General features: G+C 38.3%; 2 protein-coding genes and 1 long non-coding RNA gene across 3 annotated transcripts; all 3 read right to left on the minus strand.

Moving 5' to 3' along the window:
- Positions 1–2,631: 2,631 nt before the first annotated feature.
- LOC132857211 (uncharacterized) lies at positions 2,632–3,147 on the minus strand. The gene is made up of 3 exons (XR_009649507.1): positions 3,064–3,147; positions 2,866–2,949; positions 2,632–2,746 (listed from the first exon to the last, which is right to left on the minus strand). It is a non-coding gene; the product is annotated as an uncharacterized LOC132857211 (long non-coding RNA).
- Positions 3,148–4,604: 1,457 nt separating this feature from the next.
- On the minus strand, positions 4,605–8,569 carry LOC132857425 (uncharacterized). Its single transcript, XM_060887376.1, has 5 exons — positions 7,952–8,569; positions 7,468–7,717; positions 7,088–7,370; positions 5,038–6,955; positions 4,605–4,900 (listed from the first exon to the last, which is right to left on the minus strand). Exons 1-4 carry the CDS (start codon positions 8,040–8,042, stop codon positions 6,302–6,304), a joined length of 1,278 nt encoding a protein of 425 aa, XP_060743359.1. The 5' UTR covers positions 8,043–8,569; the 3' UTR covers positions 4,605–4,900; positions 5,038–6,301.
- Positions 8,570–13,248: 4,679 nt separating this feature from the next.
- LOC132857419 (uncharacterized) lies at positions 13,249–16,055 on the minus strand. Its single transcript, XM_060887373.1, has 4 exons — positions 15,638–16,055; positions 14,690–14,854; positions 14,505–14,563; positions 13,249–13,377 (listed from the first exon to the last, which is right to left on the minus strand). The coding sequence occupies exons 1-4, from the start codon at positions 16,023–16,025 to the stop codon at positions 13,249–13,251; spliced, it is 741 nt and encodes a 246-aa protein (XP_060743356.1). The 5' UTR covers positions 16,026–16,055.
- Between the last annotated feature and the right edge of the window lie 2,093 nt (positions 16,056–18,148).

An 18,148-nucleotide genomic window follows, 5' to 3' on the forward strand; every position in this document is an offset into this window, starting at 1 on the left:
TGCCCACACGCCATCTACGGCGAGCCGCGAGGGGAAAATGTATTACACACACAAATCACAATGCTCAGCATAACATCAACATGCACTCCAACTCACAGATTAGGTCTGTGACATTAGCAACACAAACATGTCAGAATCAACCGTCGGCAATGCAGACACAAATGAGGAGGAAAACCCGCACCCCTGGCCTCATATTGAAAGTTTACCTTAGTAAAAGTGTGAGAGAGCAGCTACATTATGAGGTGTCTTCTGTGTCTGCCAAAGCAGATAGGCGCATGTTTGTCTTTTAGGTTACATATGACAGAGCTCTCAAGTCTTCACCTTGAGACACGCATTTCAGTCAGTTCACACCTTGTATTTCTTACGCTGAGAAGTAAGGGAGAACTTTTTCTGCTATATACTATTGAATTAATGGACGAGGCGCAGACATACAGTACACACAGCAGTAATGTCGAGTTCAGCTGTTTCGAGTTTTTTTATGTGCTCAACTTTACTCAGCGCCGCAAGAGCCGACAAACAGATGACGTCAGACGTGTCGTTTCTTACAGCGCCGAACACACATATTTAAAGGGACAGTTCACTCCAAATGAAAATTCTGTCATCATTTACTCACTCTCATGTTGTTACAAACCTGTATAAATCTCTTTGTTCTGATGAACATGAAGGAAGATATTTTGAGAAACAAAAACAGCTTTACAACCAGAAGCTTTAGTTTACCTGAAACTAAGGAAAGTTCTAGAGGCTTCCTGAAATGAATTAAAGGAGTAGAGATGTATTTCATTATTATTGCCCTTTCATCAAGGCATCAAATGTGCAACAATCACAACACAAAAGAAATGAAATGTGTGTGTGTGTGTGTGTGTGTGTGTGTGTGTGTGTGTGTGTGTGTGTGTGTGTGTGTGTGTTTCCTTCTGTTGTTCTGTCACTGGAGACACACACACAGTTTATGAGAATTTATGGGCTGCCTCGTTCTAGTTCTGCCTGGTAAAAAAGTATAAAGGTTTGGAAATTTGTGTTACTTGTGCATATTTATTTTTTATTTATTATTATTTTATTTATTAAGTACTTGAATATACCTGAATTATTTTAATTTAAACTATTTTGTAATAAATTAATTTTAATTTATTTTATTGATTGGATGAGCCATAATTTGCATTATTTTGTATTTTTGTCTGTCTGATTGTTGTCTTGTGTTAAAAAATAAATCAGACGTTACTCAACAGTTACTCAGTACTTGAGTAGTTTTTTCACCAAGTACTTTTTTACTCTTATTCAAGTAATTATTTGGATGTCTACTTTTTACTTTTACTTGAGTCATATTATTCTGAAGTAACAGTACTTTTACTTGAGTAAAATTTTTGGCTACTCTACCCACCTCTGGTCTTTAGTATTTAAGTTAGTATTTAAGTATCTTTAGTTGCGTTAGTTAAATTAATCATTGTTAGTCCTTGTTAAGTGTCGTCATTTGTATTGTTTAGTTCTCGTCTTTTACTGTGTTGTCTTCATTATTTATTAAACCCCCTTCATTTGAAGCTATCCTGCGTACGGGTCTGTCTCCTTCCTTCCTGGTTGTGACAGAATGATTCCGCCTTAACTAAGACCCAGCAGGATAGCTTCTAGCTCGGACCGTTTTTTTTTCTTCTCCCCCTGGACTGTTCCGTCAGTCCTTCTGGCCCTTTTTTCTTTTTGTCGGTGACATCGCTCCACATTTTTTCGGTGAGGGACGCCTCTCCACTTCCGGTTCTTTCCGAGGAGGACGTCGCTTCACTTCTTCCGCGGGGGGTGTTGCAGGTCTGTGGCGAAGGATCTTTCTTGCCCTCCCACCCTCCTTCCTACTCTGGTCATCAAGACGTGGGTCTGGCCACGGTGCGTCGGGGGTTATGCACGGCCCTTCAGCTCGGCTGTGGACGTCGCTCGGCCCTTCAGCTCGGCTGTGGACGTCGCTCGGCCCTTCTGCTCGGCTGTGGACGTCGCTCGGCCCTTCTGCTCGGCTGTGGACGTCGCTCGGCCCTTCTGCTCGGCTGTGGACGTCGCTCGGCCCTCTCTGGCTGCGCCGCCGTGAGCCTTGCTCCCCCCATCTACCTTGCCGTGAGCCTTGCTCCCCTCACCGGCCTCACCGTGTGCCTTGCTCCCCCCATCTGCCTTCGCCGTGTTCCTTGCTCCCCCGATCTACCTCGCCGTGTGCCTCGCCCCCCCTCCTGGACCTTGTCGGGATTTGGTGCTTCGGGAGCCGCGCCTCAAGGGGCGTACTGTCTGTATTTGTGTATTTTTCTAACACATCATCTGTTAACTCTAAATAAAGTATTGATTCCTCTCTATAATAGATGTTGTTATTGTTCCTTATTTCCAGCTCTGTTATCTGAGACAATGTGACTTCTATAATTAGTCAATATTTTACACTAAACAGTTTACTCACCATAGACTGAGAGCTTAACATTGTTAATTTCAATCACTTCCTTAGTGTTATTGTCCACATGTACCATTGTAAAGATTTGATCATCAATAAAACTGACGTTCTTCAACACCAGGGAACAGTTTCCTTTACGCAGCTCGTCCACAGGAACATCCACACGTCCTTTATATCCTGAACCTGAATGTGTAACATCACTGTTTCTCTCAAACACAATGTCACTGTTGATCTTCCACCTAATAAGTGATGTTGGTTTAAACTCTTCAGTCAGTTTACATGGCAGGATGACTGTGGAACCCACTGGAGCTGATACAGTAACCAGAGATTCTGCACTGTCTGTGGGAGAAACATTACAATCTACAGGATTTGTAACATTTGACAAAACATTGTTGTGATATTTGATTCAATAGAAGGACACTTCTGTCTTGTTGGTGTTGTAGAACCTGGTCACTCACCCACACAGGCACAGACCCATAAGATGGAAATATAAAGGAGGGACATGATGTCTGGAAAACTCTTGTGGAGTGTTGGCAGATTTTCTGAAACAAACAAACAGAGACACGTTATAAATAAAAGTGACAGAACAGCTGACTGATGTCACACACAGATCTTAATAAAACTGATGAGGGAGAAAATTAAAAACTCAGATTTACCTCAGAGACAGAAGAACATTTCCTGTGATTCAGTGTGAATTAGATCAAGTTTATAAGGTTCTTTTGTCCACCATCATTAACAGTATAATCCTTACTTAAAGAGAAAGAGAAAAGAGAGATAAATATACTGTGGTGTTTATTGTGTAGTTTGTGACTTAACAGTCTTTACTAAAATAATGAGAAGGAGAATGCAAAAGATTTAAAGTTATAATAGATTAAATCTGTTCTTTTGTTTTTAAACTGTGATTAATCCAGATGTTATTTCCACTAACACGGTTCCTCCAAGGTTTCCCCTTTTTCTTGTGGCACATGCGGCGGCCAAGAGACTGTCTGGAGCCTGGAGATAAGGAAAAGGGGGGAGGAGTTTTGGATCGATTGGTATCCCACCCCGACCCCCTACTTCAACCAACTGTTTTGTCAGTCAACAAAAAAAATTCAATTCAAGCAACACACAAGAAATCTATATCACTGGAATAATTTGGTGATGATTAGATTATAGATTTTTAATGTCTTGAATAATAAAAAACATAAAATAAAGTTTTATTGTTTTCACATAATGTTCTTACAGTTTTTTTCAATCGCTAACAAGCGCTTACCTATACTTAAGATAATTTTTCTAAACTCTTAACACAGACTTACACCTACAAAACACAATTGGCCAAATTGATAATTTTCCTCTCAAAAACACATTTTGTTAAATATATACTAACTCTCCATTTCAAAACAGAACACATCTTTCTCTGCACACACTAACTTTACCGAAACACTGGAAATCTGACTCAAAATGAAATTATTCTGTCAAAGAATAACACTTGTTTTCACTTCACAAGGTATATGCAGTCAATCAAAGTACACCAGGTTTCAAAATACTGGCTATTGTTGACATTAGAAAAACTGCATAGACTTTTATGTTTCAGGTAACATGCAATCCACCTTTTACACAAAATGTCTTAGTTGGGAACTGTATGTCCACATGTACAGTAATGTTCACATTCAAACGCATTCCAGTAAAAAGCAAATCAGTTATTTTTTTCTTTACTGTTTACTAAAGGAGGTACAGTAGAAACACAATATAATAGAACAGAAAAAGTTTTACAGTATTGCTTACAGTGAACAAAATATCATATATAAGAGCATTCTGAAAAACAAAAAACAAAACAAAAAACAAAACAGCAAAAAGCCCAGATAAGAAGGGGGGAACTAAAAATAGCACAAAATTAATGTATCTAATCCCTGTTTTCGTCAACATCACATCTGATATCATCCAAGGCGATGCACCTGGGATAAAACCGCTTGGTATGTCGGATCCACCCTTGGCAATCTTGAACTGTGATGTCCCTGCAGCCAGCATCCATGGCTTCAAGGAGGGACATCTGGTCATGTGGCTGATGGTCATAAACCTTCCACCTCCATGCAGAAAAGATGAAGGTGAATAGGGTGGAAGGAAGAGACTTACCAGTCTTGGGTGGACTTCATACCATGCTGTTATTGCTTGCGAATGATGGAAAGCAACATTGTCCCAGGTAATTACAAAGGTCCTTATGCTTTCACCCTCCTGATCCTGCTCTGGTACCAGGCACTGGTGGAGATCATTGAGAAAGGCAAGGAGGCGCTCGGTATTATAGGGTCCAACCTGACATCTGTGAAGGAGTAATCCTGCATTTGCCATTGCTGCACACATGGTAATGTTTGCCCCTCTATGTCCTGGCACATCAACTGTGGCCCTTTTTCCAATTATATTTCGTCCACGTCGACACCTTTTGGATAGATTGAATCCTGCCTCATCTATGTAAATGAATTCATGAGGGGCCTGGTTGGCCTTCAATTCCATAACTCTCTGAAACAAAGTTTATGTACTGTATATCATGTCATTACTGTATACCATACTGTACTGTAACCTATTACTGTGTAGGTTACCTACTTGCAAAGTGCAAAGCTTATAGAACTGGACATTGAATTGAATATACACTATACCTGGACATATTGTCATCGTAGCTCCTTGACTCTCTCACTGTTCCTCTCAAAGGGAACAGTGTAGAACTGCTTCATCCGCACTCTGTGTTTGGACAATGTCCGTGTAATGGTTGTGAGGCTGATGCTTTCTATATTGCCAAATATCTCATGATCCTCCACAATTCTAGTTTTAATTTCATGCATTTTTATTGCATTATTTGCAACAACCATTTCTACAATGGCAAGCTCTTGATCATTATTGAGGAGCTTTCCTCTTCCCCTAGAGGGTGGAAGACATTGCATTCTTTAGAGGGGAAAAAAAATCAACATATGCATTACTGTATGACCTTATTGACATGTCAAGTGAGAATAGAAACAATCCATGTAAAATGCAATACTTACCTGTTGGTTTGTTGAAAGATGTGAATAATGGAGGCAACCGTCGACCGCCTCAAATTGGGTTGCACTCTTTCACCAGCCTCTCTTAGTGAGAGACCGTGGTTGATTACATAGTCAATGATAGTGGCACGAATTTCATCACTGACTACTGTTCTTGCAGCCCTTGGAATGGCACCACCACGCATTCTTACACCTCTACCTTGGGCCTGCTCCTCTTCCTGCACCTGCACCTCTCACTGCACCTGCACCTCCTACTGCACCTCTCACTGCACCTCTCCCTGGCCCTGCATCTCTCACTGGAGCTGGTCTTCTCCCTGGGCCCCTTGCTCTTCCTCTTCCACGTCCAGACATTACAATGTTTGTCTTTTTCTGTTTCTGTTTCCAAAAACATCACTCCTCAAAGTCCTCATTTTATAGTAATAGAAAAAAATAACCCCTGCCACTGAGTCTAAGCCAGACTGGAATCAGCTGTGGTTGGCCCAATTCACCCAACATAAATCAGCTGTGTGTCAATTATTCAATTGTTTGTTTATTATTTACTGAGATATATTGTTTTTGAACTGATATCATTGCAGAAGCAGAGGTTTTTATACTGTATCTAAGGTTTGGAATATTGTTTTTGCTATTGTGTGATGTTGTGTGTTAACATTTGTGAATACTACAAAAACAATCCATAATTTTGTTGGGAGGTATAGCTTGTCTGTTAAGAAAATGTAAGCATTGTGGAAATGTGTTCACTGATTGCATATTGTGTGAAAGCGACATGAAATGTGTGAATGGTATGGCCACAAAAGACTGATGCTGTGCTAATTGTGTTTAGAGTTTTGAAAATGTGACAACTGTTTGGACAAACGCTTGTTAGCGACTGAAAAAAACTGTAATGTATCTAATCCCTGCGATCTTCAGGGTTAGGCCACATGTTTTCGTCAACATCACATCTGATATCATCCAAGGCGATGCACCTGGGATAAAACCGCTTGGTATGTCGGATCCACCCTTGGCAATCTTGAACTGTGATGTCCCTGCAGCCAGCATCCATGGCTTCAAGGAGGGACATCTGGTCATGTGGCTGATGGTCATAAACCTTCCACCTCCATGCAGAAAAGAACTCCTCTATGGGGTTGAGGAAAGGTGAATAGGGTGGAAGGAAGAGACTTACCAGTCTTGGGTGGACTTCAAACCATGCTGTTATTGCTTGCGAATGATGGAAAGCAACATTGTCCCAGGTAATTACAAAGGTCCTCATGCTTTCACCCTCCTGATCCTGCTCTGGTACCAGGCGCAGGTGGAGATCATTGAGAAAGGCAAGGAGGCGCTCGGTATTATAGGGTCCAACCTGACATCTGTGAAGGAGTAATCCTGCATTTGCCATTGCTGCACACATGGTAATGTTTGCCCCTCTCTGTCCTGGCACATCAACTGTGGCCCTTTTTCCAATTATATTTCGTCCACGTCGACGCCTTTTGGATAGATTGAATCCTGCCTCATCTATGTAAATGAATTCATGAAGGGCCTGGTTGGCCTTCAATTCCATAACTCTCTGAAACAAAGTTTATGTATATCATGTCATTACTGTATACCGTACTGTACTGTAACCTATTACTGTGTAGGTTACCTACTTGCAAAGTGCAAAGCTTATAGAACTGGACATTGAATTGAATATACACTATACCTGGACATATTGTCGTCGTAGCTCCTTGACTCTCTCACTGTTCCTCTCAAAGGGAACAGTGTAGAGCTGCTTCATCCGCACTCTGTGTTTGGACAGTGTCCGTGTAATGGTTGTGAGGCTGATGCTTTCTATATTGCCAAATATCTCATGGTCCTCCACAATTCTAGTTTTAATTTCATGCAGTTTTATTGCATTATTTGCAACAACCATTTCTACAATGGCAAGCTCTTGATCATTATTGAGGAGCTTTCCTCTTCCCCCAGAGGGTGGAAGATGTTGCATTCTTTAGAGGGGAAAAAAATCAACATATGCATTACTGTATGACCTTATTGACATGTCAAGTGAGAATAGAAACAATCCATGTAAAATGCAATACTTACCTGTTGGTTTGTTGAAAGATGCGAATAATGGAGGCAACCGTTGACCGCCTCAAATTGGGTTGGACTCTTTCACCAGCCTCTCTTAGTGAGAGACCATGGTTGATTACATGGTCAATGATAGTGGCACGAATTTCATCACTGACTACTGTTCTTGCAGCCCTTGGAATGCCACCACCACGCATTCTTACACCTCTACCTTGCCCTCTCCTTGGGTCTGCTCCTCTTCCTGCACCTGCACCTCCTACTGCACCTCTCACTGCACCTCTCACTGCACCTCTTACTGCACCTGCACCTCCTACTGCACCTCTCACTGCACCTCTCACTGCACCTGCACCTCCTACTGCACCTCTCACTGCACCTCTTACTGCACCTGCACCTCCTACTGCACCTCTCACTGCACCTCTTACTGCACCTGCACCTCCTACTGCACCTCTCACTGCACCTCTCACTGCACCTCTCCCTGGTCCTGCACCTCTCACTGCACCTCTCACTGCACCTCTCCCTGGCCCTGCATCTCTCACTGGAGCTGGTCTTCTCCCTGGGCCCCTTGCTCGTCCTCTTCCACGTCCAGACATTACAGTGTTTGTCTTTTTCTGTTTCTGTTTCCAAAAACATCACTCCTCAAAGTCCTCATTTTATAGTAATAGAAAAAAAAAAACCCTGCCACTGAGTCTAAGCCAGAATGGAATCAGCTGTGGTTGGCCCAATTCACCCAACATAAATCAGCTGTGTGTCAATTATTCAATTGTTTGTTTATTATCAGCTGAGATATATTGTTTTTGAACTGATATCATTGCAGAAGCAGAGGTTTTTATACTGTATCTAAGGTTTGGAATATTGTTTTTGCTATTGTGGGATGTTGTGTGTTAACATTTGTGAATACTACAAAAACAATCCATAATTTTGTTGGGAGGTATAACTTGTCTGTTAAGAAAATGTAAGCATTGTGGAAATGTGTTCACTGATTGCATATTGTGTGAAAACGACATGAAATGTGTGAATGGTATGGCCACAAAAGACCGATGCTGTGCTAATTGTGTTTAGAGTTTTGAAAATGTGACAACTGTTTGGACAAACGCTTGTTAGCGACTGAAAAAAACTGTAATAAATGAACCACAATTTTACAGTTCAGATGCTAAACAGAAACAGAGAGATTTGTCCATATGAAAGAAGAAAGTTATTCAGAAAGACTTTTAAAAATATAATAATTTGTTGGTAATGAATGTTTCTTCTTTACCACAGTTTCAGTATTGAATCTACTGTGAATAACAAAGGATTTTATTCATTTCATTATTTTCATGTTACAGTGTATTTTTAATAGTAAACTTAACCACATAACACTGATCTCATTATAACTAAACTAGATTAGTGAAGGACATGGAGAAGAGTCTGTGACGTCACAGTAAGAATGAGGAATTTCTTTAAGCACACAGGTTCATTTATGTTTCATGGTGTCATTCACGTGAAACAGGTTAGATCCAGATGCTGGTTTATAGGGCGATATCCAAAACAGGCAAGGGTCAAAACATCAGGCAAACAACAACATCAAAGGAAATCCAAAAACTGTAGTTGATAATCCAGGCGTAGGTCAAGGCAGGTAGCAAACATTCATAAACATGAAAAACAGGCAGGGTCAAAACAAGGCAAAAGACTGAACCAAATATACACTCAGAATGCAGACTATCAGAGAGTTCTGAGTGAGCTGAAATAGACCAGGTGATTACAAACAGGAAACAGGTGTGCTGAGTTGGTGGTGCAATGGATTGTGGGAATTAGACTCCTGATGATAAAGTGCAGCAAATCCTCTGCAGGCCAGCAGAGGGAGCCTTCATGGCTCTCATAACACATGGTAATGTAGACAGTTCTGTACTACATCAACTCTACAGGAATAGAACTTTAAAGGATTTATAAAATATATCAGTCTGCAGTTACTAACTCCACAAATAAATAATAATAAAGCAGGTCATGTTATATAACTGTAAAGGTTTTATGTGTTTGTAACATATTATATTTTATTCTGTCTTTAATATTAAATTCCATTATTTTTGTGTTTTTTTATTTATATTTTACTTATAAATTCCACTATTGTTTTTATCTAATTACACTGTCATTTAATGTGAATATGCATTTTATTTACTGCCGTATTTCTACAAATAAATAAATATTTGTCACATTTTTTGTCCTTTTCTTCGTATTTGAAATTATTACCCAGTACTTAGGAATTAATTCTAAACACTTACCTAATGTAATGATGGGTCGTAAAGCAGAGGATCCATATGCAAGCTTCATTAACTTCAATCATGACACCTAGAAATTGATTTAAATACTAAATATTTTACTGTGATAATGTCACAGAATCACCAGGTCCTTCCATCACTCACCACCAATCACATTCACCTGAGTACTAATCATCACCAGCTGTTCCTCATTCACCAATCAACACACACTACTGTATATAAGTGACTCTCAGTCACTCACTCATTGTCTGGTCTTGTATGTACTAACGTGATTTTCTCTGCAGTCATTCAAGCTCCAGATTCCCGTTTGTCTTATAGCAATCAGTTACCCTTCCTTCGTCCTCGCTTTCGGGGTGACAGCATTTACTCCTATATCTACTTCAAGTTAAAGGTGAGGTGCATGATGTTTGAAAGCCAATGTTGACATTTGAAATCACCAAAACAAACACGCCCCTAACCCAAATGGGTGTCACCCCTGTTTTGATAGCTCCACCCCACACATACATACGTAACCCAGGCAACTATTATGGCGGAACCTGTTGGGGCGGCTGGCCGAGGGGATATTTTTATCAATAAATAAACTCAATGAGTAATACTGTGGTAATACAAATGTGTTTTTGTAGTTCTGTGTGTTGTACCGTGAAAGGTTTAGCTCCGTTTCACGTGGAAGACGTTCAGTTCTCTCCAGCGCTGGAAAGCTGATCCTATATTAACACGTCCTACTTCTTACCTTATCGTAAGCCTTTTTTCGCTTTTCATTTTTATCCGCTATGTCAATGTTTCAATCGTTTTCTGCAAATGTCAGACGTGCGCACTGAACACTCTCTCCGCCGCATATTGACAAGACACGCCCCTTTATGCTAATGTCAGACATGCGCACTGAACACTCTCTCCGCCGCATATTGACAAGACACGCCCCTTTATGCTAATGTCAGACATGCGCACTGAACACTCTCTCTGCCACATATTGGCAAGAGACGCCCCTTTATGCTAATGTCAGACATGCGCACTGAACACTCTCTCTGCCGCATATTGCCAAACATGCCCCTTTATGCTAATGTCAGACATGCGCACTGAACACTCTCTCCGCCGCATATTGACAAGACACGCCCCTTTATGCTAATGTCAGACATGCGCACTGAACACTCTCTCTGCCGCATATTGACAAGACACGCCCCTTTATGCTAATGTCACACATGCGCATAAACACTCTCTCTGCCCATATTGATAAGACACGCCCCTTTATGCTCATTGGCTACACGTTTGTTTTGTTTGTCGGCCCGACTCTGTTTTCTGAAGCATTTATCAAACAACGTGCATCACCTCACCTTTAAGGAATCATTGACTCGGATTCCTGTGATATCCCCTGCGTGTGTGTTTGTGTGTGCTGCAACGTTGTGGTGCTTCGTACTGTTCATTTCAGATATATATGTTCACAGACTTAAATAAACCTTATTCTGTTTTGCTTACCTTGGTAAGTTGCGTGTATCATTACACAGTGATTTAATTATGGATGATAATTCTGGGATGGTGACATCACAAAATGCATATTTTATGTCTAAGACATATTTTAAATAAAATGAGACAATGGTCTCAGACAGCATCATGTGAGAGTGAGACTATATTTTCTATATTTAATCCAAATGTTAGAATGAGATCAATATCATACAATACTGTTGCTCCAGGCATTGTGGAATGGAGCCCTACACACTGATTAGGGCAGATGGGAGATGTTTCTGGAAAAAACTAAACAATTATAAATGAGATCATTTTAGATAGCAATATAAGAAAATAATTGTCTTTTTCCTATAGGGAGTCAAAAGGAAAAGGTACAAATATAGTCAGCAAAGAAAAAGTACTGTTTGAAAAAAGTAGGAAATAATAAAACAAGGAAAATTAAGGGAGAATCTACATTAAACTCAGATAAATCACAATTTTCAGGGGGGATAAAGATAGATGTTGCTGAACCTTAGTGCCCATATAGTACAATCAGCAAGCATTGTTTTACTCCTGGTACATTTTTACTCCACTGCACTGGTCCTATCCAGCAACAAGCAAGACCTACTTTGTTGTATTCAGTGAAACAGCTACATAAGTGTCACTGACTACGTCATGTACATATAGCCTTAAAAACACTGAAAGATACTCAGTAACAACAAAAAGGCCTAAACGATGATCACTACTGGTACAATATAATGTGAAATCCATTAACATTATGTATTAAAAACACTGGACAAATGGTACCAGTACTGCTAGTGTCGTGAACACGGAACAGAGCGGACCCAAACGCAGGATAGCATAAATGAACAGGGTTTAATGACAGAACACAAAACATCACGCAGACTGGAAACAGGACAAACCACAGTAGATGCCGCGCTGCACGAAGCAACGCGGCACAGTTAAATACAAAAAGACAATGACACAATAAGGATCAGGTGTGATGACAGGGAGGAGCAGACGAAGGCGGGGCAGACACGTGACGAGAAACGTAAACAAACGCACGTGGCCAGAGTCTGGGCTGAGTCCTTACAGCTAGATCCAACACCACACACAGGGGGATCGTAGCAGGTATATGGCAACCATGGATCTTCAGCTCAACTGGAAAGAAAAAACTGTTTCTCTGCTCAATAGAGGAGCCTCCAACCTCCTGTGAGACCATGCTGTCAGCCTCAGTAGGGAGCAGGTTTGGGCTTGTAGGCTGACACATCATAGGCTGTCCTGTCATAGTAGCTGGTGAATGTTCAAACCCACTCATGCAGCCTTATACTAGTAGAACTGAGAAGTGGACATGAAGCTCATTTATTCTTCCACAGTCTCTTAAAAGCTATAGTCAAGACCACATGTGTTTGTGTTTAATGGGGAAATGGGCTGTTGTTCCCCCTTTAAACCATCTAAACCTACAAGTTAGCAAAAATGTATTAAATGTGTTAAATGTGTTAAATTAATCATGTGAGAATGATTTTGGTCCAAAATGAAAGAGTCAAAAGTCTCCTGTTAGTGCCTTTGTCACATTTATTCAAAAAACTCTTCTAATGAAACATTTTTAATACTTTAAGATAAGAAGGAAAACATTAAAACAAGATTATCATGAAAATAAAAAATCCATAGATTATGTTCTGTTTATTCAAAGATTTTTAATTTCAAAACCATTTAATCCTGTATCCCACCTACTCCTCATTTACACCATAATATTTATCTTACTATTTCATTTAGGTTTTAATTTATACAGAGAAATGTGTTTACTGAAAATGTTACTAGGAATTTTTATTAGGTTATATAAAAAAGTAAGTCTGATCTAGTACATCAGTCCATGTGATCTGAGAGTTCTCCAGATTAATCTCAAGATCATGACATGAGGATGGATCTCCAGGGATTTACAACATCTCAGTCCTGCTGGGATGAGAGAGAGAGAGAGAGAGAGAGAGAGAGAGAGAGAGAGAGAGAGAGAATATTCTGTTTCTCATTAATATAATAATAATAATAATAATAATAATAATAATAATAATAATAATAATAATAATAATAATAATAGACACCCTGTAGGTCAGTGTCTCTGTGGCTGTGAGGTGAAGGTTACGTAAGTCACACAGTCCAAATCTGAAGCTTTGTTGATCTTAACAGATCCTGTGAACTTTCTGTCATACAGCGAACTGTCATGATGAATCTTTTCGTCCTGTAGAGAGATTCAGATGATGAAGCAGCACTAAACACTATTTTTACTGTTTATTGTGGAAACTTTGACATGAACTGCACTGTTCTGTTTACTGTATTGTGTTCCACATATATTTATTGTGTTCTTTCACACTGGTCACATTTCTCATTTTAACCCTTAAACACTTCTTATTTATTATAAACACTTATATAACATTATTATTGTGGCTTCATACAGGATTGATAACTGATAATGTTTCATACTAAATAAATAAGATTACAGCATTTGAACAGTAGGTGGAGGTTTAGTGTTTTCTTTCAGACTTGGTGTGTGTAAGGTGACCGTGTGTGTGTGTGTGTGTGTGTGTGTGTGTGTGTGTGTGTGTGTGTGTGTGTGTGTGTGTGTGTGACTGAATAAAGCAGCACAATGTTTTTACTTTAATGTCAAGTTTTAAAGAGTTTTTAGAGAGAGAGAAATTTAAATACAGGAAACATTAACAAGAAACATGAGGTAAAAAAAACAAGTTTAAATTCTTTATTAATTTACATTTAAATGACAATCACTCTAAATATATGGACAGGGTTGCCAGATTTCAGTAAAATTCCCAGCTGAACTCAACTAGAATCCGTTGCTGCTTTAAACCGTAGTTAGTTGCTTACTCAGTCACATCCAGCCTCAAGTGGATCTCATTTTATAGACTGTGTTGTGTTCTTGTGACTGTGAACAACATATTTACAGTGTAATTACAACACTAAGCTTAACCACATAACACTGATCAACAAGATAACTAAACTAAAGTCGTTTTGAAGCCAGAGTGAGAATAAAGACTTTCTTTAATTACACAGGTTCATTTATGTTTTATATCAGTCATGTGACATGTAGGCAGTTCTGCACTACATACAACTCTACAGTTATATGATAAGTCTATTATAATTACAATATTCACACAAAAATATTAAAATATTTATTTATTACTTTAAATATTTATACCAAACACCTGTATAATATATAGAAGTTTACAAGTTTAGTTTAGTCAAACACCAAACATTATTTTACTGTGAAACATGAAATAAAAATTGTTTCTGGGAGCGAAATAATCTTTTTTTTTGCTTCCTCAGTGTTTGACATTAATGTGAATATTTTTATACCTGTTCAGTGGAGCTGGTGTCGTGACTGCAGCATGATGATAATGATGATGATAATTTTCCTGAAAGAGAATTCTGTTTTCATTAATATAAATTAGACAATAAATTTAGACACAATAAATACATAATTACCACAAAACTTCTGTCTGATTCTTAATTGTTTAACCTACAAGTTAAAGCACTTTTACCTTCCACCCTGCTGCAGAACACACACATGCAGATGATGTTTATTAGGACAGAGATGGAGCACACACACATTATGATCATAAGTATAATCCAGATGTTCTCAGTTCCTCCAGTCTGCTGTGAATCTGAATCCTCTGATGAAGAACGAGTCTCATTTCTGCTGCCACCTAAAATACACACAGAACCACAGAGATATCAGTACAGTGTCCTCCAAGAAAATATCTTAAATAATAATCAGTATTGTGCAGCTATAATAATTATTATTGTTAAATCCAGGAAACGTCTGAAGTCTGATCAATAATAGATGTTTTGTTGAACTGTAATTCCACACATAAGACTAAAACGTGTAACTCTGAATTCACACGTGACTCTCTGGTTATTCAGACTATCATGTGTTTATAAAGTGCATTATGTGAACATCAGTGACTTCATTTCACATCTAAACTAATGCTTTAAACTATAAAAACAGAAGATTAGTGAAACAAAAAGAACAGACAATTAAACAAAAAGAACAAAGTCTAAACTGACCAGTGATCTCTGTTTGGACTTAACTGTAAAATTAATGGACCTGCAAACTTTTATAGATAAAGTGATGACTATGACACCATACAGGAGTCTGGAGCTAGACATGCGTCCCTGGTGAAAGAGCTTCTACACAATTATTAACACATTTAGTCTTCAACCTTTAAAATGACAAAAATGACCTACAAAAAAGAATAAAATTCTAGTTTAATCATTTTAAAATCACATTTTATATAAATCCATGTTCATGTTTACTGTCTGTTTTAATGTTGGAAAAATTCATGTTTAATGTCTCAATAATAATTTCAGTAAATTCTCAAAATAATTATATGTAATAGCATGAAATAAATCTTAAATAAGTCTATAAATAAATATAAAAAACAAAGTACAGTATTAATAACCAATGTAAATAAAGTGTTGTTACTGACCTGTAAAGTTCAGACTGATGACTTTCCCAAACTGAATGTGTTCCTTGTTTCGACCTCCACAGTAATAAAATCCCAGATCTGTGTCTCTAACTCCAATAATCACTAAACTGACTGAACTGCTGCTTTCTGATATAGTAAAGTGACTCTTATCCTCATTATAAACTATTTGAAATATTTTGTCCAGTTTCCTTTGTCTGGTCAATATAATCTGCCTCACGCCTGATGAGTTCATGTGATACCACGATATCTCTGAATAATTAGTGATGTTACAGAACAGAGTGATGTTTTCTCCAGGATCAACAGATAACAGATCAGCTGAAATGTTCTGAAGGAGACTCAGACTGATGACACCTGAAAGATCAACACCACATGAAGAGAGAAGATTCATCAGCACTCTGTAAACCTAACACACAGATCACACTACATTACATCCACGGAGCCGCACTTAACATATAGACAATACTGTTATATTTATATTTTAATATTTTATTTATTTAACTTCATTTCAGTTCAGTTTCCTGTTATAACTGAATGCATTAATCTCTCTGCAGATGTTCTGAACACGTCTCACAGCTCATGTGGATAGAAAACGTTATCAAGTCCAAAATGTAAAATAAATAAATAAAATAATTGATTTATGAACTCACCAATCGTCAGCTGTAAATTAAACCCACTCATGAACTCTGCCATGTCTAACACACATCCTCCACTGAACATGTGAACAGACACTTAGTGAAATAAAAAGTCTTCTGTTTCTGCTGTTTTCCGGTTTAACTTCTTCAGCCACGAGACTCTACATCCTGTCTCCTGTTCTGGTGTTCAATAAGCTTCTGAAATCTCATTTTATATTCTCACATTTATTCTTATAACTCATTAGTTTATTAGTTACTTTAATCTACTGTCCTGACTGTTAGAGCTAAAATGAATAGATAAAGGATGAATATAGAGAAGTTACCAGTCAGAACAGAGTTAAAACCAGGAACTCCATCATTGTGGAACTGTTTTCTCGGCTGTCATGAAACTCATTGTTCGGACTTACAGATCAAATCATACTCAGGTTTTACTTCATGTGTGTTTGTTGGTTCTATGTGAATGAATTTGTTTTCACGCAGCCAAACCCAGGACACTGCTGTTGTGAGACGGTGATGTTCCCCACTGTCCCTCTGTGCAACACATGAATTAGAGAATATTATTATTTACTACAGTAATTATTTCTTCCTGTTTGTATCAGTTTAACTTCCTTAAAGATGAGTTAATGTGTGATTTGTTATTTACATTATTAATAAAGATCACTGGTCTGTTTTATTAATTATACAGTCAGTACTGAGGCAGGATGGTGGAACAGTGCAGGATTCTACAGACACCTTCACACTAACATATTAGTTTAAACAGCAGTAATGAATAAAGTCTGGTGTTTAGGAGCATTTCAGCTTCATGGTAAGTTACGATGCTGATGATCAGTAAATGATGGACAGATTCAGCACATTACAGTGTAAACAACACACACATCTCTGCTGCATTCAGGCAGAATTTCATCTCTCATTTAGTCCAATAAATAAATCTGAAGTTTATAGCTGCAGATATGAGACTGTACTCGTTAGTGGAGACCACAGGATTTAATAACATGTCCAGTGTTACAGAGAGAGTAAGATTAAGAAAAGCTCTATGTTTATACACCATAAGTCCAGTAAAAGGGTCTGATGGAGCTTTAGGTAGACAGACCTGCATGAAACCACAAAGTCAAGCTCATTTTTCATTTTCTATTTCTGCTGCTGGAGGTTTAACCACACAACAGAGAAAACAGCACAATGTTGGATACAAAAACACACCCTGGGCAGTCTTTAACCTCAAAGTGTTAGTAGAAGCTTGTAGATTGAATCTCCTAAATAAATATACATTTTACATTCTTATTCAGCCTTATAAACATTAATTTATCTAACCCAGACCTGAACCTCACAATTATGTCTCTTCTCCTGTGTACCTGTGTGTATAACACTGTGTGTATATACTGTATAACAACTAACACACAAGCTCTGAAATAAAAGAGGAGAAGAGGCTTCTGTTGTGTTGTTGGTGGTAATAACCACAGATTGTGTAGAGAACAGAAACACACAAGTGTCTAAACTGTGAGATCTGCTCTTTACTCAAACTCTATTCAACTCTCACTGACTTCAGTGTGTAAAACTTTTACATTAAAATCCATTAAAATCTGATGATGTCATGTAAATAAAGTCTGATTTAAATTATTTAAATGTTAAACCTTATATCAGGTCTTGTTTTATATAACTGATCACAATCCCTTACATCATGTGTGTCTAAGTAACTGTTGGTAATGAATCATATACAGTCAGGGTCATAATTGGACAGTGAAACATACTCGTGATTCTGTAGATCAGTAAAATGAATGTTAAATAAAGCTTAAAGTTGTAAAGTGTAGATCAGCTTTAATTCAGGTGGTTTAACAAAAACATTAATCATTTATAAATTATAGCCATTTTTACAGTCCCTTCA

The sequence above is a fragment of the Tachysurus vachellii genome, chromosome 14 (assembly GCF_030014155.1).
Source record: "Tachysurus vachellii isolate PV-2020 chromosome 14, HZAU_Pvac_v1, whole genome shotgun sequence".
Taxonomy (NCBI): Eukaryota; Metazoa; Chordata; class Actinopteri; order Siluriformes; family Bagridae; genus Tachysurus; species Tachysurus vachellii.